Genomic DNA, 23,974 nt, shown 5'->3' on the forward strand with positions numbered 1-23,974 from the left:
ACAGAAATATTTACATTATTATTGTCATTACTTTCATCATAAGAGAAATAAACTGTTTTGGAAACAGAGAAGCTTATTTACCTCTTGACCGTCTTTGCTTACTCGTACCCAAATCGCTATTGCCAGGATCACGATGCCACATAGCTGTAGAAAGGAAAAAAAAAAAAAATGTTAGACAACAAAGGCGAACTGCAGCTCTGATTGAACACACTCCCAGCCTTCCGGTTACGATGGTTTATCATTAATTATATATTACCACCTAAAAGAAAATCTGGTATATTCACATGCAGGTAATTGCTAAAATGTTCTGCTGTGACTGGTAAATTTGATAAGAATAATTCTTTTTCCTGCCCATGATCCATTCATGGGTCTACAGACAAGAAATCATCACCACTACAGGGGAGGGGAAAAATGATTTTTTCATGTTTCAACTCGAACTCTGTTTTCGCTAGATTGTAATACACAAAAGATAAGTCACAACAGCTTAAAGGCAAAATATCCTTACGAGAGCCCTGGGTTTGTTTCTAAGAAGCTGTCTTGAACCAAAAAGGAAGAAAATAACTAATTATCAAACATTCCTTCAAGATTCAAGAAGCAAGAAATCAGGATAGACAGGGAACAGTAGGACATCTGACAAAATCTGCAGGTAAACAACAAGGGTTTACAACACTTTTTGTACCCAAATAAACTCTTTTAACAACCAGCACTTTTAGGTTGTAAAGCTTACCCAGAGAGGAAGAACAATGAGCGACAGTACTTAAACTCTTAAATGCATTTAATGACTTTACCAGATTATTTAATTTGGACCAAAGCCAACACATAAAATGTGAAACACATTTTACTTTTGTGTAAAGAAAACCCTTGTCTTTCAGGGTTTGGTTTGCTTTTGTTTCGTTTCAGATATATATGTTGCAGCCTCGAAAAAAAAAAAATCAAAGATCTATTATCAAATAGAGATGTTGAGAACAAGCTTGGTAACATAACAGACACAGGAGGCCTTGCAAGACTTTCTAGACTATTCCAGCCGTATGGTGCTCTGACGGAGAAGTGCCCGAGTCCTCTGAAGCCCGGTGACCTTGTAGTATCATTGCTTTTGTGCATGGTTGAGCCATATGCTTGGCATGTCAAAACAGCAGTTTCACTTTTTTTGTAATGTTTATTTAATCTTGAAGGACAAAGAGACAGAGCATGAGTGGGGGAGGGGCAGAGAAAGAGGGAGACACAGAATCTGAAGCAGGCTCCAGGCTCCCAGCTATCAGCACAGAGTCCAACATGGGGCTTGAACTCATGAGCTATGAGATCATGACTTGAGCTGAAGTCAGACGCTTAACCGACTGAGCCACCCAGGTGCCCCCAACAATCTCACTTTTAATGGCGTCTCATGAAGCCTGCCGTGGAAATAGAGTCAAAGCCTTTGGGAATAGGACATACCATGAGCAGCTGAATAAGGGCAGAATATCTGTGTTCACTAAAAGATCTCAGAAAACATCATCTGAGTTCAAACCCTTTCTTTCAGGTAAAGAAGCTAGAACCCTGTGAGATAACAGTCACATCCTGAAAATCTGGCACCTCTCCTGATCCAATCCCGCCCTTCTATGTGCCCCAACTCTTACAAAATAACAAACGCAGTAGAAAACCAGAGCTCTTTCTCAAATCGCCAAATAACCTATCCAATTTAATGATCTTGTAGGCACACACTCGCACACACTATAAAATACAAACCACTGAAAAGACAGCTTTAGAGCCTGAAAACCCTCATTTTTTTCCTCCTGTTTTCCACTAAATCCTAATTTCCCTTGCAGATGGAGACAAACGCTCATTTTAGCAGTTCTGTGTTAATAAGTAAGTCTATAAAAATTTATGTTGAATGACAATGAGACCCTCTGAGGTTTTCAGTAATCTACAGCAGTTGGATTTTTGTTATTCAGTTTGTTCACTGATATTTTCTTTCTTTTCTTCTCAAGCAGATTTACACTGATTGCCTTAATAGTTGGCCTGGCTTTTAGCTTAACTGAAAATAGTATTAATTATCCAAATAGGTATTATAGTTATTATCGTTATCTGATATTTATTTATGAGACTATCAATGAGAAAACTGTAGGAGGTCCTAGAGACTAAGACTGTGGTTTTTTTAAAACTCTGAACTTTTTTGCTTGTTTCTGTGTGACTTTTTAGTTTACTTTTTCAATGCTTTTAGATCTCAAATCATTGAGAAATCTTATGAAATCAACTCTATTTGCTCCTCAAATGATAACTTTTAGTCTTCTCAGTCACCAAAAGTCACCTGTAACATTCATTAACTTTAAAAGAAGGTGTATCAGGGGCGCCTGGGTGGCGCAGTCGGTTGAGCGTCTGACTTCAGCCAGGTCACGATCTCGCGGTCCGGGAGTTCGAGCCCCGCGTCAGGCTCTGGGCTGATGGCTCAGAGCCTGGAGCCTGTTTCCGATTCTGTATCTTCTTCTCTCTCTGCCCCTCCCCCGTTCATGCTCTGTCTCTCTCTGTCCCCAAAATAAATAAACGTTGAAAAAAAAAAAAAAGAAGGTGTATCAAAACGAGACACTATTACACGACCACTGAAATGGCCAAAATCTGAAACGCTGACAACCCCAAATGCTGGCAAAAATGTGAAGCGACAACAGGAACCCTCCCATTCGATGCTGGTGGAAATGCAAAATGTCACAGCCACCCTCAAAAACGGCTTGGCAGTTTCTTACCAAACTAAACATGCTTTTACTATATGATCCAGCAATCATGCTTCTGGGTATTTATCCACACAAAAACCTGCACAAGGATATTTACAGCAGCATTGTTCACCCTTGCTGAAACTTAGAAGCAGCCAAGATGTCTTCTAGTAGGTGAACAAATGAATAAATAATCTGTGGTACATCCAGACAAGAAAGCATTATTCAGACTTAAACAATATAAGCTATCACATCATGAAGAGACATGGAAGAAGCTTAAAAGCATAGTACTAGGTAAAAGAAGCCAATCCGAAACGGCTACATACTGCATGATTTGGACTATATGACTCTCTGAAAAAGGCAAAACTATGGAGACAGTTAAAAGATTGGGGGTTGCTGGTGGGGCGGGGGGGACAGAATGCAGAACTAGAGCACAGATGATTTTTAAGGCAACAAAAATACTCTATAAAATATTATAATTATGGATACATATCAAGGCCGTTATACATTTGTTCAAACTCATAGAGTGTATAAAACCAAGAGAGAACCCTAATGAAAACTATGATCTTTGGATGGTTATGATGTGTCAATGGCGGCTCATCAATTATAACGGATGTTTACTGCTCTGGTGAGTGACACTAATAACAAGTTAGGCTATGCATGTGTGAGGGTAGGGTATATGGGAAATTTTTGTACCTTCGTCTCCATTTGGCTGTAAACCTAAAACTGCTGTAAAAAATTAAGTATTTTTTTAATGTTTATTTTTATTTTTCTAAGAGAAAGAGCAAAAAGAGAGAAGGAGACAGAGAATCTGAAGCAGGCTCTAGGCTTCGAGCTGTCAGCACAGAGCCCAATACAGGGCTCAAATTCATGAACTGAACGGTCAGATCATGACCTGAGCTGAAGTTGGATGCTTAACCAACTGAACGACCCAGGCACCCCCCCAAAATTAAGGTTTTTTTCCTAAAGAAAGAACATCCAATTATTTCAGAAGTCAAGAGTATTTTGCCCAATTTCAATCTTTACAATTAGATCAATTTTCTTAGAAATCTTGAAGTTGGGCAAACTATCATTTCCATTCCTATCTCTCTATTTTTTCTTCAAACTTCCTCTTAAAAACAGAAGAAACAAATGTTGAGAACACGCCATTCTCATCTTTTTGAAGATATTGGCATGTAAAACTTAGTCTTAAAGATATAAAATTATTAAATTTTATGCTGACTGACTTTAAAAGTAAATTGATTTTCTGTAGAGAATAATCATTCCAGGGGCGCCTGGGTAGCTCAGGTCATGATCTCACAGTGTGTGAAGTTGAGTGCCAAGTCCAGCTCTACACTGAAGTGCAGAGGCTGCTTGGGATTCTCTGTCTCCCTCTCTCTCTGCCCCTCCCCCATTCTCTCTCTCTCTCTCCCTCTCAAAAAATAAATACACTTTTTTTTTTAAAAAAAGAATAATCATTCTAGAGTCATGATTGATATTAACCTATGTTATCCCAGTTGTTAAAGACTGGCTATCATAATGGTTCTTTGAGCCTTTTTCCAGTTTGGCTTTGGGCGTTTGTCTCCAGCCTTCTTATGTTGTTTAAATAATTGAGAGTATAAATCAAGACATAAGTATCCAGCTCTGTCCTGCTTTCTGTTGATCAGGTTGTAAAGGAAATGAGTAGATATTTTGGGCCTCTGAGCCCAAAGTAGACGTGGCAGAACAGGCCTCCTTCCCCCCAGTGCCCACCTACTGGCTTCTCTTTGAAGGAAGATCATTGTGGTTGCTACTCAGCTCTCATGAGACCTCTTTCTTTTTATGGAATTAGGCTGCATTTTGTCTGAGCCAGCATTCTAAAAAATTAGGTAATAATTTTGATGTTTGCTTTTGAGCATGCTATGGACTGAATTATATCCCCCCAAATTTACATATTAAAGCCCTACCCTACAGTTTGACTGTATTTTGAGATAGGACTTTATGAGGTTAATTACTGTGTAATGGGGTTCTAATCTGACATTACTGGTGACCTCATAACAAGAGGAAGAGACTTCTGTGTCTCTGTCTCTGTGTCTTTCACTTTCTCTCTGCATTGACGCATGGAGGAAAAACCATGCGAGGACACAGCAAGAAGGCAGCCATCTGCAAGCCAGGAAAAGAGCTCTCACCAGAAATCAAATTGGTTGGCACCTTGATCTTGGACTTCTAACCTCCAAGATGGTGAGAAAATAAATTTCTGTTGTTTAATCCACCAAGCCTGTGGTATTTTGTTATGGCAATCCAAGCAGACTGAGACAGGAAAGAAGCTGAAAACTACAAAGTGTCAGGAAGAAAAATGGAAGCACCATCTAGATCAAGGATAAATGGCATAGAACAAGCTGATTTGTCCTCTTCTCTGATAGTGTGTCCGCCAATCATCCCTACTCCTTCCTCTCAATTCTATCTTTTTTTAAAGTTTATTTATTTATTTGGGGGTGGGGGGCAGAAGGCAGAGAGAGAGAGAGAAAACAATCCCAAGCAGGCTCTGTGCTGTTAGCACAGAGCCTGACACAAGGCTTGATCTCATCAGCTGTGAGATCATGACCTGAGCTGAAACCAAGAGTCAGACTCTCAACCAACTCAGCCACCTAGATGCCCCTCAATTCTATCTTTGGATTTTATCACATTGTATTTGAAGAGTGTTGCACATGGAGGGAAGTGCATAGCACTATGCTATGAGGGAGCATGGATTGTGAGCTACATCATTATTGGTCCAGAATGGATACATTTTAGATAAGCTTAGGGGAAAGCTTCCTAAAAGTTTATGAAAGAATAAGAACACACCCAAATGGATAACCTCGAAAACTACAAGATTTGTCTTTATGGTAATCCCAGGACACTAGACACCATGATTACAGGTGGTGAGAATCCCAACAGCCCTAACATTTTAAGACAGTACTAACATTTTAGGAAAGTTGTTAATTTTCAAGTTTCTTCTTCTCTTAAACATTTATTTAAAAGTCTAGTTTCATTGCATGGTGGTAAGATAATGCAGAGTGTGCAACTGTTGCTTATGTGAATTTTTTATATTAAATTATTTGTTTTCCATTTATTGTATCCTCTTCCTCAGGAATACAAATTGCCCTGGTTTTCCATTCTCTGTTCTACCTTCTTCTTCCACCTCATTTATCTCTTTCTGCTTTTCCTCTGGGAGAGCTTCTCAATTTGGGATTCCATATCACTGTATCCATTTCATGTAGTTTCTGGAGTGGATTTTAATTCTATCATTGCATATCGGGTTTACATGAACCATTTCTTTATTGTATCCATTTTCCTTTTCTTCCCATTCTATGCTTTTCTGGTTAACTTTTTTCTTCTCTCATGGTCTCTCTCCTCTGTTTCACAGGGAGTTATTATTTTCTGGCATTGCATTGTGGAGACCGATTTCAGGATCCTTCTTCCACGATGCTGGAGTGTTTCAGGGATGTGTGCTTGTCCTCTAAGGTTTCAGAGGGACATTCCCTGTCACTTGTTCCTCAGTCCTTTTACTGGGACTTGGGCTAGATTTTCCTTTATTCATCCTTGAATAAGATGAGACCTTGTCTGCTGTATTATTCATTGAGAGTAGGGTCTGCCCTTTGCCTCACTCTCTAACAACGTGGGTCATGGTAATTCTCAGACTTCCTGTTGGAGGAGAGGTCACTCTACATCCTCTCCACAGCCATGGCCTACTGCAGCTCTGATTTACTGACATGGCCTCCTGCCACTCACACACTGCTTTTCTGCTCTAAACCAGTGGAGTCAATTAAAAACTTCAATTCTTAGCAGGCTCTGCCTTCATGGTTTTTCTTTCTTCAGCCCCAAATGACTGGTATTTATTGTAACAATGAGTATTATGTACACAGCAAAGTGTCTCTATAGTCGCATCCATGGCTATCTTCTAAACCTAGTAAGTAAGCCAAACGCCCAGTACAACTGCTGCAAATTCTAATTTCAAATAGCTCTAAATGTAAGGGAAAGAAATCAAACACATTCCTTTCTGACATAAGTAGGGTCTGGGTGAACGTGCTTCGGGTTATCTTTGCTGCATGAAAGCACACAATCACTAAAATTTACATAACTTCAAAATAGGTAAAGAGAGATGTTCAGCATTTGATTAGCACCCGAATGTTTCTGAATCATAAAACAGATGCAAATTCAGGGATGTTTTTATCGCTTTGTGTCAAAAGCACAACTGCCATGGCAGTAACACCTGCAGACCTGAACATACTTTTGCAGGGCCCCCGGGGGGCAAGGACACAAATCACAGACGGTCCACAGACCACAGGTCTCTATATTGAGAAGTTAGAATTCACAGTAATAAACATATATAAAATGTTTCCTAGCTTCAACCTTGACAAGGGTTCCCACTTAATGACCTGGAAGATGAGGTTTGATTTAGAATGCTCTGACTCCTCAGAATCTGCTACCAGCAGCTGGTGGCCTGTGGAGAGCCAGCCCCGCCCAGGCCCTCACTTCCGGTTCCGTCCTGAACTCTGAGGGACATGATAGGAATGAGTGTGGATACCTCAGTGCAAGCCAGCTCCGTTACAACCTGCTCCCCTTCTGCCAAACAGCCCCCCCTTGATCGCTTCAGGAGAAGGGCCTGTGCAGACTCTGGAAACAGGTTTGGAGCCATTTGGGAAGGGAAATTTGGGGTCCCAAGTCCCCAAAGTGGAGGCCAGGCTCAGAGTGAGCATAGTTCTCTAGCCCCACCGATCCCTTGCCCCATGAGGCGAGAAGAGGACCGGAGTAGGGCTAAAATAATATTTAAGTTTTAAAAGCCAATGAGGTATACAATGTTACCATACCAGATTCTAATACTTAAAATGAAAAAGCAATATGATGGTTGGAATTGAGGAAAATTGCATTCATTGAACTATTATTGCATGACAGTCCTTGGTTATAGGCTTTCAGAAAGTATCTTATTTAATCTTCACAATTAACTCTGCTGGATAAAATTATCATCCTCATTTTACAAATACAGAGACTGGGGCACAGAAAAGTCAAGGGACATGTTCCAGGCCACAGAGCAATATAGAGTGAATTTAGGATTTGCATCTCAAGTCGGCTTACAAAAATATGCTTTCTTTCCATTCCCCTAATTTGTAATAGAAGAATTTCTGCCTTCATCATAATTCTTGCCATCTTATTTCCTCCTCTGTTTCAAACTCCAACATTGGAATTGATTTATCACTACACAGAGTACTTTCATATTTTTGTCTCATAAAAATGTCTATACAACGTTGGTCGAAATGTCCGTTTCTTGAACATTTCTTTTGCGTTGTTCTGTTCTTTCCTATGCATTAACTCAATCAATGACTTTCCCAGCAACGCCATGAGGTAGATACTACTATGATCCCCAGTTTTAAAGATGAAGAACTTTAAAGCACAGAGAAATTAACTAATTTCCCCTAGGTCACACAGCTAGTGATGAAGGAGCTGAGGTTCAGTCTGAACTCTCAACCACTGGGCTTCCATGTTGTAATTCTACACTGATGGCACAGTGTCAGAAAGCCACTGTATATAAAAAGTTCACACATTCTAGCCACAGTCAAGTCTTTATCATGGGAGATTTCAACAATTGACAGGATGTAATATAATTGGGCCTGATTCTTTCTTTCTTTCTTTCTTTCTTTCTTTCTTTCTTTCTTTCTTTCTTTCTTTCTTTGTTTTTTGGGAGAGAGAGAGAGCACAGGAGTGAGGGAGAGAGGCATAAGTGGAGAGAGGCATAGACAGGAGAGAGAGAGTACTAAGCAGGCTCCACACTCAGCACAGAGTCCAACATGGGGCTCAATCCCATGACCCTGAGATCATGACCTGAGCTGAAATCAAGAGTCAGAAGCTCAACTAACTGAGCCACCCAGGGGCCCCTGGGCCTGATTTTTTAAGGTTCCCCTATCTCAGTTATGTCTGCCTTAACTCTCTTCATTGCTCTCAGCACAGCCAGCCAAGAGACCCAGGCACCACATAAAATACAATGAGGAATATCAAAATTCTGGTTCCTGGACTCTCTCCAAGTTCTGACTTCCTTCTGCTCTCTTCACACTGCTTCACACACTGGCTTCCTGCAGTTGCTGATACATTTGGTTTTTACAACCTGGCTTCTCCTTCTCCCCTTACCTCATTTGGGATTGGTAATGTGGCTTCACTCTGCTTTCCTGCACACAGGGCTGGCCTCTCTATAGCTCTCTACTTCCGGCAGGAGTTCCACTGCATCCCTGGGCTAACGGCTGTGTCCCGTGTTTATCTGGACAACTACCATATCCGAGCAACTACCATATGCCCCAGCATCTACCATATTCCCTCTCAGATATCTGAGAGGAGCACAAGAAAATTTGGGCGTCTCATCTGTTCACACACAAGACTTGGAGAAATAGACTTTGAACCTGGAATTTATCCATTCTCTACGGCACCTTCCATTCACTGTAACTTACATCAAATGCTAGCATCAGTGATTAAGAATGATTTCTGCTTCCACGTGTTCTTCTTCAAATGCTAATTCTGACAAATGAAAATTGCTGCCTATTTATGTGACATATCTCAAGTTCTCTCACAAAAGAAACTGGTATGTTTAGCTTACACGACCATATGCATATCTCCGAGATATTTCAACATCTGGCCCTACTTTGCAAAAGCTTAGTTTTGCAAGTTATACCAGAAAGAATGCATTTGAAAACATAAAGCCATGGATATCTATAAGAAAACCACATCAGTGGGACCATTAAAATTTTTACTTAAGTAAACATTAGGAATGTGACAAATCGCTAATTTCCTATGAAGAGTCATAAAATTCTAACTGAGAACTTTGGGCTGGGGGATAGAGGGGAGAATAGAAATAGCAGTGATTCCCTAACCTCAGAGACTCCTGCTGTCTAGATTTTGAATGAGAATATTGATGTCACCTGTTGGCTGAGAAGTTATCATTGGTCTTTACCACCATTGTTCTCACTCAAAGACTACATTTCAAGATATGTCATATAGAGATTGTAGGTCGTACCAATATGTTGATGGAAAGAACAAGGCCTTTTACTCCAGCGAAATTAGAAATGTCTAACTGAAATATAATGCATCAGAAAGACTTTGTATTCATTATCAGAAAACAAAGAGACAATAGCAACCATAAAATAATCAGAGGTCCCCAGGAAAGCAGTGACAATATCTAGGTTCAGCATGGTACAGATCTCTAATCTTACATATATAATCCTAAACATATAGCATGCCCCTTTCCTAATGTGCCTTTATCATTTCAGTTTAAAATTCAGATCTATTTCAAATTCCCAATTAGCTATTTAATGAAACATTGACCTCTGATGTATTCATAATAGCAACTGGCAATTTATATGCTGTTTTTATGCAACAAATATATTTTGATGATTTCATGATTTGAAGATTGCCACCAGTTTAGGCACTTTAGAACATCTTACTAAGGAACATCTTATTAACATAGGAGTAGTGCATTTATTAGCATTTTCACATTTTGGTTGTTTAAATGGCCCATGTACGTTGTGTACCATAAAAAGACAATGGTCATAGTTTCTTAAAAACAAATATGAGGACTTCTTGAAGAAAAAACTGATTCCAGGGGCGCCTGGGTGGCTCAGTCGGTTAAGCGGCCGACTTCGGCTCAGGTCATGATCTCACGGTCTGTGAGTTCGAGCCCCGCGTTGGGCTCTGTGCTGACAGCTCAGAGCCTGGAGCCTGTTTCAGATTCTGTGTCTCCCTCTCTCTCTGCCCCTCCCCCGCTCGCACTCTGTCTCTCTTTCAGAAATAAAGAAACCTTAAAAAAGTTTAAAAAAAAACTGATTCCAGGTATATTGCAGGAACTAGTGAAGTAAGCCTGGAACATCTTTTCATACCAAATGGGGAAGAAGTTATGTTGTTGAGATCACGTCAAAAGGTCTCACTGAAAATACTCCCCAGTGGTCAAAGGTAAAACAAATTGCACATCAACAAAGATAAGAATGGTGATAGAGTTTAAATCTACTATATCATAAGGCTACTTACAGAAATACTTGCTTGTTACTGTTGTATGATCCTGCAAATTAACTCATCATTTTGTTAAGTGAAGAGTAAGAAGTATGCTGCCTTTTTTTTTTTAATAAAAACTGGATACTACTGGTAACCAATCAGTAAATGCCAAGTTTCTCTTTATTGAAAATATTCCAGCTAATAAATGAAGAAAAGGTGATAGACATAGAGTATCACCAGTTTGTATATGTGCTGCCGAAGTGAGCACAGAGTATCACCAGTTTGGAACTCTTAATGGACTGATTCTTAGGTTCTCCAGCATCAGTGGCAACTAACATCACAAAATGTGACATGGTCAGAGAGTGTGTGAAGAAAGAACACAACGTCACTTATAAAGTAGTTGTGCTCCTACCCAAATAGCAACCTGAATCTTTTCAAGGTGACATATGCCATCACTAGATTGGAGATAATATGGAGGACAGGGGAACATGATAAACTATACCATGGATATGTAAATAGCAAACTCCAGCCCGTGGGTAATGTGATAACACAAACAATGACACCAATTCATAAAATTTCAAGGTGGGGAGAAAGAGATGAAGACAGAAGGGGAACCTAAAGATGAAAATGGACATAAAGGATATATCAACCAATCACAATGTCTGAACCTTATTTAGATTCTGATTCAAAGAGGAATATGTATGAAGCAATTAAAAATTTAAACCCTAGGTGGATATTTGATAATCGATTAAGAAATCCTTATTAAATTTTAACATTGTGGTTATATTTTTTAAAGAATTATTTCTCTTTTAGAGATATATATTAAAATATTTATAGGTGAAATATCTAGGATTTGCTTCAATTTACATAGGGTGGAGAAAGTGGATGAGAACACCCGGAAGGATTGCCATGATGTCCTGGCTGTTGGGGCTGGGTGATGGGTTGATTATCCTTTTCTGTTCTGTGAATGTTCAAAATTCTCCGTAACAAAAAGCTACAAACAAAGCCAATCAAAAGTACAGAGACATTCCTTTGTTTATATTCTACTCTCAAGCTTTAAGCAATTTTAAATATTTCAAGGGAAGAAATTAATCTGGAGTAACTTTAAAAAACTGGTATATATTCATGACCTACATTTAATATTTGCAAAAGCAGCCCATTTTTCCTAGGGAAAAGAGGAAGTAAAAGACAAATTTTCTTCTTTATTTTATTTTATTTATTTATATCCTCATTTGCTTACTTCATCAATATTTCATCTGTAGTCATTAGGGCTACTGACATTGAATGAAAGTAATTTTGGACAATAAGACTGTATTCCTGCAATTGAGATTAATTAGGTACATCATTATTTTAATTGGACAGAAATTTACCAACACAGATACCAGCTGCCTGTTTACCAAAGGTAACCAGGTAAAAAACAAAACCAGAATTCTCTCCTGCTTACACCGCATAAGCCATTTTTTTAATTCAGTATACAAAATGACTTTTTCATTTAAGAACTTTGGGCTATTTTTAATGATTTACTTCTGAACAATCTTTAACTGTACCATATATACTAAAAGTGATAATGGCAATTTTCCAACATCCCAGCCTGCCTTTTACCTTTTGCCTTCCAGATCTTATTTTTCCACTTTTTAACATTTGATGCTACTTACCAACTTATTTGCTGTCCTATGTCAATAAGCTTTCAAAAAAAAAAAAAAAACCACCTAAGAACCTGCTAAAATGCCAACGCTGTTGATTAAAAGGTGGGGTGATGACACATCAAAATCAAAATACTGACTTTCAGTGGTTGATATAAACCTAGTAAGTTTAATTTTTATTTTTTTCCATGATGAAAGTTTAATTTTTCCTTGATTAAACAATTTTATTGTTTCCCTCTCAAGTTATTTTATGACTCACTGTTTCTTCTTTGGGTCTCTGAAAACGATCCCTTCCTCATGTCTATCATCTGACAACCCACCACTCACCTGTTTCAGACCCAGATGTAAAGATTAGAATTCAGGGGCTGGGTTCTGGTGGAATCAGACCAAATTTTTCCCACAAGGTCCTTAAAACTAGGGAGGCCTATATGATATACAACTAAGAATAGTTGTCCTTTAATTAAAGGGTATTTTTTCTCCTGTGATTGTTTTGCAACAATATCAAAACATTTATGAAATGTTTACCCTCGCAGATCCTGAAGTCTACTTTCTTGAGTCACTGGCTCATTTTCAATTACTGAAATAACCAAAGAAAGAACAAACAAATCCAAACAAGTGAATGGAAAATACATTTTCTTCCTCCTCCTATTTCTCTAGTGCAGAGTCTGTTCTTATTTGTGCTATTGATATCAAGATCCCCTTTCTTGCATAAAATTGATAATTAGGAAAAAAAGAAAACACTTACCCAGAACAAGAAGTTGAAGATAAACATAGAATATTTTAAACAGCCGCTCACACCTGCCATGTCGAAGAAAGATCAGGAATCCAGATGCTGCAAATGTATCTGTTGGTTATAGGATTGTCCTGCAATATGCTCAGGAGTAATCTGCCTGCAGAGATTTCTGTGCCCACGGCTTCCGAGCAGAAATAGAAAGCAAAGGAGGGGTGGAGGGGAATAATCCAGTTATTAAAGTGGATAAAAAATTAACCCACACATTTAAATATCACAAGGGCTATCTCTAGGCGAGTATGTTCTTTTGCTTGTCATGGCTCCTGGGGCACCGGGCCAGGATATTTATGATCCTTTCTCCAAAACTGCCTCCTCTAAAGTAAACAGATATCAAGTTAAGGAGTGGCGCTGGGTCGGGGAGAGAGTGGCACAGCGATACTTGGTTGTTGGATTTCAGAACCCACAACTTCCCTGCTCTCTATTTCCACTTTAGAGAAGTAAGACTGGTTTTGCTTACAGATAAAGGGGCATTGTGTCTCAACTCGTTTTTGCATTGTATTTTCTCAACAATGCACAATTTTTTCCGGGTGCAATAAAAATACATTGAGAAATCTGCAAAATCTGAAGGCTTACACGTAGCCACCTTTCATTCTTAACCCCAGAATAGTGGGAACAACCATTACAGGTACCACCTTGCAAAGCCTCTGAACTAAACTCAAAACAAGTCCACGGAGCTGCTATGAATGACTCATAGAGGAAGTGAGGAAGAAGAGATTGCCCTGCCTATGATAAGACCATACGGTTTTTATCTTTATTTCTTACAGTGGAAAAGAAAAAAAATTCAGGAGTCATTCTCTGACTGCCCCATTATGTTCATTTTATAATGTGTAGCTATTTTGATAGTTCAGTTTACTGTTAAGGCAGGCACTGTACTTCCCATTCTCTGTTAAGTTATACCTAGCAACAGCTCCTCTCCACCAACCCAGTTTCTGGGTTCCGGGTCCTCTCGGACAAAAAAAAAAAAAATTCAAAATGTGAAGGTGGTCATAGTTCAGCGACCATAGATGGTACAGTTTGTTTCTAGAGCTAATAGAAGGCAGCTGCTGCAGGTAAAGGCAAAATTCTCTGACCTAATCAGGGAGGTGTGGACTGCTTTTGTATAAACAATTTGGGTCATGCTAATTTTCACATCCTGCATCTAAAAGGGAGTTCTTTTCCCCCTAAAGGAAAGAACCCCATACTTCAAAATGCTGTTGGGGGAAATACCTCTTTAAATCTTTGTTAAGTTCTGTACAAGTGTGGGCTAGTAAAAAAAATGGATTAGTTAGAAGAATATTTTTCTACTTTTCACAAACATACAAAGATGCCTTTGAAACAATTCCACTCCCTGACTATAAACAAAATGTATTTTTAATGTATGAGCACCAATAATGTTTAGTGCTAAGGCCAAATTTAGGATTAGTTCAAAAAGAATGGCTTAATATTTAAATAATCATTAAAATTGTTGGTGTTCTATGCTATTTCTTCTAGAAAATGGAAATAATTTCACTCCTACTTCTACTGAGATAATAGTGCATATAGTGCATATCCATCGCTGAAAGAAGAAAGAGTTTTTGATTGAACTGAAAAACCAAATGGATTTGAAGTCCTACAAATGATTATCATTTAGAGGTAAAATCAAAAGAAATATATAGATAAAAATGCTGTTTGTTGACAAGAATGTATTGAGTGCTTATCAAATTTCAGTTTGGAATATACTTTTTTAAATCTGCTTGTAAAGAATATAAGCCTTAGTTAAATCACTGTGGAACCCTGAAACATAAAAATCAATGGATGTGTTTTACAGAAAAATTACTCTTTGTAAAAGAATCCCCAGTCCAATTCAAAATCTGTATGAAGGAGTTCATTCTTCTGAATTCCTATCCTGGTAAATGTTATGATCACATAAAACTTGCCCAAGCTAAATATTGTGGAATCCCTTTGTGGTCCTCTTTTCTTCTTGCCTGGTATCCAGTCACTCCCCACAGTTCACGGAGCTCCTCAGTTTCCTTCAAATCTGGTTCCCCCATCTCTCCTTTAGCTACTGTCATTATTCAACCTGTTATCATCTCATACGTGGGCCATTCCACTAGAATCTTAATTAGTTTTCCTGCCAGTCTCTTCCCCCTCTTATCTGCCTTAACACTCCAGAATTTTCTCTCTTTCCCTTCCCATAATTCTTTTCATGAATACTTATTGACTATGTAATTCTCCTGGTTAAAAACCATTCTAAAGGGCTCCTGGGTGGCTCAGTCAGTTGAGCGCCCGACTTTGGCTCAGGTCATAATCTCACTGTGTGGGTTCAAGCCCCATGTCAGGTTTGTGCTGACAGCTCAGAGCCTGGAACCTGCTCCAGATTCTGCGTCTCCCTCTATCTCTGCCCCTCCCCCACTCACACTGTGTGTGTGTGTGTGTGTGTGTGTGTGTGTGTGCATGTGCATACACGAGTGTGTCTCTCTCTCTCTCTCTCTCTCTCTCTCTCTGTCTCTCTCAAAAATAAACAAACATTTAAAAAAACATTCTAAGGATGGCTTCCTGTCACAGGAAAATTTTCAGATTTCTTAGAATGGCACTGATAACACAGGGCAAGCTGTCCTCTACCCACCTCCCAGAGAAAAGATTATATTCTATTTTATGTTATATATTTTCCCATCATCACTGTCACTATATACTATATTGTTTTTTTAATAGCATTGTAAATATTAATTTCCTCAAAGGCTAATAGCACTAGCGAGAGAAATGATGTTGAAGTTTCTCTTCCTTATGACTACTTAGGTGTGGGTGTGTAAGTGCATGAAGACATGAGGTCATGCATTCTAAATAATTAGAGTGAAGAGAAAGTTCTGATGCTCTTTAGCATTTCTCATTTTGAAAAAAAAACTTTTTTCCTAGTTTTGGAAAATAAAGGTTGCTCACTTACAGGTTTTATGATCCCTTTCACAGGAGCAGAGGCCTGGCTCTTGTCCTCTAGGCCAATTCCAACATTCCCAAGACCAACATTTTTCTTCTGTTTTCATTTGAACATAATACTCTATGCTTCCTATCCTGTGTGCTTATGGAGCCTAGCTCATAAAAACCTCTTGCATATTCCCACTGGGGATGGGAAGCATCTGGTATGAGAATGATCTGTCTCCTTCCATTGCAGGAAATTTTGAAACAATATCTATTTGTGGTGTTAATTCCAGCTCAAAAATAAATGACTTAGAATTGTCTTTGTAAAGTACCAAAATGGTGTTCATGAACAATGGATAGCCAATGAATATTCTTCCTCTTTTACAGATATTTTTGCTCTAAAATTGTCATGATTTGTACCTAGACATAAAGTCACTAACCGTACTGGTTACAAAAGGAAAAATATGAAAACGTGCATAAGAAAATAGACCTTAGATCACCAAAATCCATTTTTAAGTGTTTATTAGTGAAGATTGAGGCAAAATAGTACAGTGATTACAAATGCAGTGTTGACCATGATGGATTAGAGATGCCCATGAATTCTTATTAGATCTCACTATAGTGTTTATACTCTCTTCACGCTTTGCAGTAAGATGAGAAAGGGCCCAGTTGCTCGTTGGGGTCCAGGGTCGGGTCCTTGGCTTGACAGCCCCCGAAGCTCAGCTTTGCCAACCTTTCCTGAAGTGATCTGCTTCTTAGGACAGATTCACTTTCAATGATCTCACAGGAGCCAGAATGTCAATTTCTTAGTTTATGGTGAGAAATGTACCCATTAAGCCATCCAGCATAAGACAGTGACTGACCGGAAAAACCACTCCCTGTCAGAAAGCAGCACGGAAGCCAGAGCATACACACGTGGTCTCTTGGAGGGGAAATTCAGTAAAGGAGTCGGTGGATGCATTGCTAAGATTTGATAGGCTGATGAGTCTAGCACCATCTCAGGGATCCCACAGCCAAACCCACCAAATGACACCCTCAGCAGAGGCAGCAGCCTCTCCATGAACATTGCTGTGACAAACCACAGACTCCTTCTCCTCCAGATGCCTTCTCTGTCGTCTGTTCAGTCCATGCCCTCTCTGTGATCACAGTCTATCCCCAGGCAAGAGGACGTGAACATTGGGTATCCATTTACTCGACCATAATTACAATTCAGTCCTGCTTCCAAGATCACATTTTAATTGCATTTTACGTATTTTTAAAATTCTTCACTTAAAAATGATTGCCCTCTTGGTCCAGTCCTATAGATTTTACTAGTTGGTCTCTCCGAGGTCAATCCTATTTTCCTTCTCTCCAAATCAGGATGTGTGCCCACGTACAGACAAGAATACTTAACAGGAGAATGAAGAATACAAAACAGAGCTCTGTCATCTCCAGCCCAGGATCATTGGATACTCCATTTTCGTGCTGAATTTGCCTGGCTGTTTGCTTTTTAAGTTTAAAGTGTAAATGCCAACCTGCTTTTCTCTGAGTTCTCTCTGAATCAGTCCTTTGTTTGGTCAGTTCACAAGGTACACATTAGCTGCCAGGCATGATTAGGCTCTGAGGTAACGGTGATTAAGAGGTAGGGAAATGAGCAGAGGCCACCAACACAGAATTTAAAAAAGAAAAAGAAAAAATACGCGGGTGGGGATGTTTCATGCTTATATCAGACACCAGTTTCTCAAACTGAAAGAGCCAACAAAACGTTACACTGAATTTAACACAGGCGTATCCCATGACTGGTCAGAAATAAACATAGACGTTTTACTCATAATGCTAATTAGGATCTCACAAGTGACTGATTCTAAATTAGAAAGGTTTATTCAACCTCACACAGTGGGAATGTATTGCATGGCTATTCTAGTTCCCAGGAGAAAATAAAATAACAGAAAGTCGCTGTAAAAGGTCATTTATGAGGAAATCCCAAACTTCCATTTCACACCTTTATAAGAAGCACCAAATATATCCCAAATTAAGCCCAGGTAGAAAACAACTCAGACTCTGTTTTGAATTTTTTTTTTTAACTACAGAGAGTCCTATTTATATTTTCCCTGAGCACTTGAAAGACTTGATTTTCCCTTACCGTGAGAAAGCAAAACTGAGAAAACCAGAAAACCTGTGGATAAACACCTAAACCATCGTTCCCACAACGACCGTGCCTGGCTGCATTTGCTTCACTATCATACTGTTTAAATGGATCACCCCAATCTCAATCCATATCAAATAAAACTATACATATTTAGGAATATAATATCTAAATGCACTATTTCCAGAAATGGAATACACCATTTCTCCCAGAATTCTCTTCTAGTTCCATTTTTCATTTATATTCAGGTATTAAAGTATCCTTCCCTAACTCTTCCCAGTAATTATTTTATTATTAGCACATTGATTTATTCAGAAAATGCTTCATCCATAGGCGAATCATGTGAGGAAGTCAAAAAAATTTTAAATAAGATACTCTTGGGGTCATTAAAATGTCTATGGGTAAAACAAAGCTGAGGAATTGTTTTTGCTTTCTACAGAATCAAGTTGACCTCTCATTTAGCCTACACTAATCATTAAACCTTAAGAAAATATTCCAAAAGAGAACTTACTGATTTTTTTCTAATTGTGGAATAGGTCCAGACTCTTTCTGCATACTAATTTATTTATACCATATTCATACTTGAGGCTTCAGATAGCCAGAAAATTCCCGTAAGTGCTCTGCTCTGTTTCCTATTCACTCTTCATGGTTTCTTGAATCCACGAGTGTGAAGAGGTGCTGTTAAGCCAGGAAGATTGGCCTAGCCAAGGTCCCTCAAAAAGGAATGTGCAAATCTGGGAACACATTCCAGGATTTCTAGCTACCAGTTCAGGGCCTGATGTATAAGAAATAGCCAGAAATTTCAAGTTTCTTGAGAATCACAGATTCTCAGCCAATCCCCTAAGGAGCTCTCTGAAAAGGAAATAGTTCATAAAGCAATTCTCTGTGCAGTAAAGGATTATGTCACTCCCATGCTTTGAACGCTCTAATGGATTCCCATCACAATTAGAATCAAATCCAAAGCCACACAAGATGGGCCCTTGGCTGCCTCACTGACCCCATTTCCTCCCACTTTCTCCCTCACTCATGCTGCTCCAGCCACAGCGGACTCCTTGTTGATCCTTGGACTTGCCAAGTATATTCCCGACTCAGGGCCTTCCCACTTCCTCCTCTTTCTGGAATCCTCTTCATTTATAAGAGCTAGATGGTTCATCCTCTCCACTCACACCATTACATATTTATTTATTCATATTATTGTCTGCTTCCTTTCTGGAATGTAAATTTCAGGGGATCAGGAGCACTTTCTGTGTTGTTCACAGAATAACATATCCCTTGGGTTCAGAACATAGTAGGTGTTCAATAAATATGCACTGACCGAATGTCTAAATAGCAAGTTATCTAACTATATTTTCTAACTTATTTTTTAAGAATAACAAAGAGCACCTGTTTGTGTTCCCCATTATATTCCTACTGCCTACCACAGTGACTAGCAGATATAATCACCACATGTGCTAGGATGCAACACTGCAAAAGAAAATTAAAGTCCACAATGTCCTTATGAACTTTATATTCCACCAACTTGACACACACACACACACACACACACACACACAAACAAATATACAAATAAATATGCAAGAAAACACTAAGAAGAGAAAAATGACAGGATCTCGTGTTGCAAAGTAACTGAGGCAAATACTTTACATTAGATGGAACCCTGAAAACTTGACATTCAAACTGAGTCCTGACTTGGGTCAAATCATGAGGAAGCACAAAACAAGCCCAAATCAAGGGCATTCTATGAGATAACTGGCCTAAATCATTTAAATGCTCAGACAAGGAAACTTAGGAAAGAGTGAGGACTTATTCCATATTCAAAGAGGCTGGTGAGAGACACGTAACTTGGGGGAAATGTGATCCTGAATCAGAGCCTTTGCTATAAAAAAGTTGTTACTGGTGAAATTAATCAACATGACTGGGATCTCTTGGCAGGGAAACATGGGGATTCTTTGTATCAGTCTTGTAACTTTTCTGTAGGTTCAAATTGTTTGGAATAAAGATAAATGGTCTCCGTGAGGGGGAAGTAATTGAGGCAGAGAAAAGTTAAATAACTTTCCCGAATTCCCATAGTTTGTAACAAAGCCTGGATGTGAACCCAGGCAGTCTAGCTCCAAACTATGAAATTTTCAACCACTATGCGTGTTGTTTCTATCAAATAGGACATATAAATGTTTAGCACAATGCCTTATGCGAAGTAAGCTCTCAAGTGATACCCTTATTATTAAAAATGAATACACTGTAAACAAAGAAACAGAGTCTTGCATGAGAAAAAGGCACAAGCCATGTTAAGATGTATGGTAAGAAAATTCCACACAAAGGTAACAGATAGTACAAAGACCCTAGGGTGAGCACAAACATGGCATGCTGGAGGAAAAAGGCTGATGTGTATGTAACATAATGAGTTAATGGGGGGCAAGGTCTGAGATGAAATCAGAAGCAGATTCAGGTCAGATCCTATAGAGAGGTGTAAGATAGGGAAAAGAGAGTGGATATATTTAAGTGTTATTAGAAATGTAGGGTAGGTGTTATGGACAGAATCGTGCTCCCCAAAATTCATGCTAAAGTCCTAATCCCCAATAACTCAGAATGTGACTATATTAGCAAGATCAGAAAGATGCTGGGGTAGGAGGCCCTGGACCATCCTTCTGCCCACAAACAGACCAATTAAGCAACAATTCATGAACAAATGCTCTTTATGGGAAATCTAGAAATTAAGTGAAAGGCTCTTGAATGCTGGGCAATCACGAAAGCAGATTTATTGATGTCAGTAAGGAGATTCAGGACACTTTCCTCCTAGAGTTGCTTCCCCTGGTGCTATGTCACATGGTCAGAAGGAGATCTCCCAGCTCCCGGCTTTACTCCCAGGTAAAGTAGAGGTTGGTTTGCCTATCCAGTACTCTTTTTTGAGGGGCCTCCCCAGTAAACTGACCTACCAGTGTTGGAGCTTAGACCCAATTTTAAAATGTGCTAAGGACTTGAGTAGAAATTTTTCCAAAGAAGACATACAAATGACCAACGGTATATGAAAAAAATGCTTAGTCACTAACCATAAGGGAAATGCAAATCAAAACCACAATGAGATATCACCCAACACCTGTTAGGAGAGTTATCATCAAAAAAAAAAAAAAATCCAAGAACTTAACAAATTTTGGTGAGGATGTGCAGAAAATAAAACTCTTACATACTATTAGTGAGAATGCAAATGGTACAGCCACTATAGAAAACTGTATGGGGGTTCTTCAACTAAATAAAAATAGAACTACTGTATCATCCAACCATCCCACTTCTGGGCATATATCCAAATGAATTGAAATCAGGTTTTCACTGATATTTGTACTACAAATTTGTACATGATATATTTGTACTACATGTCCAATGCAGCACTATTCACATTAGCTAGGATGAGGAAACAACCTAAATTGTGATCAGCATATGAATAAATAAAGAAAATGAGATACAAACATAAAATGAAATAATATTCAGCTTTAAAAACAGGAAATTGTGCACTATGTGACAACAGGGATGGACTTTGAGGACATTATGCTAAGTGAGCTAAGCCACACACAGAAAGATAAGCAAGTACTACAGGATTCCACTTAAATGAAGTACCTAAAGTAATCAAATTCATAAAAATCAGAGACCAAAATGCTGGGGACTGCAGGAGGGCAAAATGGGGAGTTATTTATCAGGAGGCATCAAGTTTCAGTTTTACAATATTAGGCCTACATGCAATAATAACTTATTGGACACTTAAAATCTGTTAATAGATCTCATGTTAAGTTTTTATCTCAAAATAATAAACAAACAAACAAACAAACAAGATGTGGCTATATTTGGACACAAAGTCTTTAAAGAGACAATTAAAGTAAAATGAAGTCATTAAGATGGGCCTTCAACCAATATGATTAATGTCCTTATAATAAGAGGAAATTAGGACACAGACATACACAGAGGAATGATTATGTCAAGACACAAAGAGAAGACAGCCTCCTACAAGCCAAGGAGGGAGCCCACAGAAGAAATCAACCCTGCTGACACCTTGATCTCAGACTTCTAACACCCAAAATTGCAAGAAGATTAATTTCTGTTATTTAGGTCACCCTGTCTGTGGTAATTTGTAACAGCAGCCCTAGCAAATTAATACAGCAGGTTTCAAGCAGTTGCAGTGACATGATGCAGTGATCCAGGCAGAAGATGCTGGTGGCTGGTCTAGGGTGACAGCACTGTAGAGGAAGAGAAGTGATTGGATTCAAGACTTTAGAGGTGAGATGAACATTGAGAGGGGAGAGAAAGAGAGAAACATGGATGGCAAGATTTTAATGTGAATAACTTGGTGGATAGTGATGCCACAAAGATGGAGACAACTGGGGGAGAAGTTCTGTTTTGAACGTCTCAGATTTGAGATGCCTATTAGACATCCACGTGCAGACGTCAGGTAGGCAGCTGACTATATGAATCTGGAATTCTGGGACAAAGTCAGAGCCCAATATAAACCTGGGCATCTTTGCCACATGGGAGATATTTAAAGCCAAAGTACTGGATAAGATCATCTAAGGAGAAGCCATACGTAGATAAAACATGAGAACCCTGGCCCAATTCCTGCAGCATACCAATATTTAAAGTTTAACAAAGGAGTAAGTACATCAGACTAAAAAGCAGTTACAAGTGATGCAAAAGGAAAACTAGCAGAGTGGTCTCCAGGAAGCGAGAAAAGGAAAGTGTCTTATGGAGAGACAGGGCAGATGTCAAGAGGTCTGGAAATATGAGCACTCCCGATCACCACTGGTTTTGGCAGCATGGAGATTACTGCTGCCTTTGAGAGAAGACTAGTCTTAATCACATAGTAAAGACAGAGTCCAATTAGAAAGGGTTGAAGAAGGAATGAGAAGTATGAAAGTAAAATCATTTACTTTAGACAATTATTTCAAGTTTCAGTGTAAAGGGGAGCACTCACTGGGAATTTCAGAGGGATGTGAAAATACGTTCCCATGTAAATTAAATTGGAGGGTTTCTTAACATATGTACCATTAAAATTATGATGTTGTACTATGTAGAATTAAACTCTTCATTCATTCTATAAAAGTCTGTAGGAAATCATAAATGCAGATCACAGGTTAGTAAACTGCAATATATAACAGGAAAAATAGAAATATAGAGTTTCTTGGATACTAAATTCTTATAAGTTCTTAGGTAAATTTCCTCTCAAATGCTTTGGTAACTAAGAATCATAACTTACACAATAGATATTAATAAGAAAGAAACATTACTTATCAACAGAATTAATAAATCCAATCAAATATTAACAGTATTAAATGGGAAATTAAGGAAAACTAATGGCCAGCATTTTAGTAGCTATATCATACCATGTTCCAGAAAGAACAACCTTCTTAGGCAACTTACAGAAATATACATGTAACAGGGAGAAACTTAGCATGTCTGACTCCATATTGCTTCTATTTCCTTTGTTGCTATGATGTATAGCTTAGAAAGTTCTGTTTAACCTTGTACATTGGCATGTTACAGCCAACATTTGCAAATACCACTCTTTACCCCAAACCTACTTCACCCAAGGAGATAAGAAAGGTACATCCAGAACTACCTATGCTATGTTTAAGATTTACAGGAATGACATGACCAGATGCCATATGCAAAGATCAACTAAGGATGAAGAAGTTACATGACCTTCCTTAGATGCCTACAGATGTCAGTCACCTTTTGAATCCAACCCCATCCTGCTTCTCCCTTTCACTGACAAAAGAAGCCCAAATTTCATACTGACGGGAGATACTTCTTTGGGACAATAGTCCACCATCTCCTCGATTTGCTGGCTTTCCAAATAAAGTTGCTTTCCTTACCCCAATATCTTGCCTCTCAACTTATCAGCCTGTCATACGGT

At 38.8% G+C, this 23,974-nt stretch overlaps 1 protein-coding gene across 1 annotated transcript in view; it reads right to left on the reverse strand.

Annotated features, from left to right (window-relative positions):
- TSPAN8 (tetraspanin 8) overlaps positions 1-23,974 on the reverse strand; it is a 121,266-nt gene that overhangs the window by 18,351 nt on the left and 78,941 nt on the right. The window contains exons 3-4 of the mRNA XM_047868488.1: positions 13,038-13,206; positions 82-144 (exon numbers count right to left, since the gene is read on the reverse strand). Of these exons, the coding sequence (XP_047724444.1) occupies positions 82-144; positions 13,038-13,097 (123 nt within the window). The 5' untranslated portion in view covers positions 13,098-13,206. The remainder of the gene's footprint in view (positions 1-81; positions 145-13,037; positions 13,207-23,974) is intronic.

The sequence above is a fragment of the Prionailurus viverrinus genome, chromosome B4 (assembly GCF_022837055.1).
Source record: "Prionailurus viverrinus isolate Anna chromosome B4, UM_Priviv_1.0, whole genome shotgun sequence".
Lineage (NCBI taxonomy): Eukaryota > Metazoa > Chordata > Mammalia > Carnivora > Felidae > Prionailurus > Prionailurus viverrinus.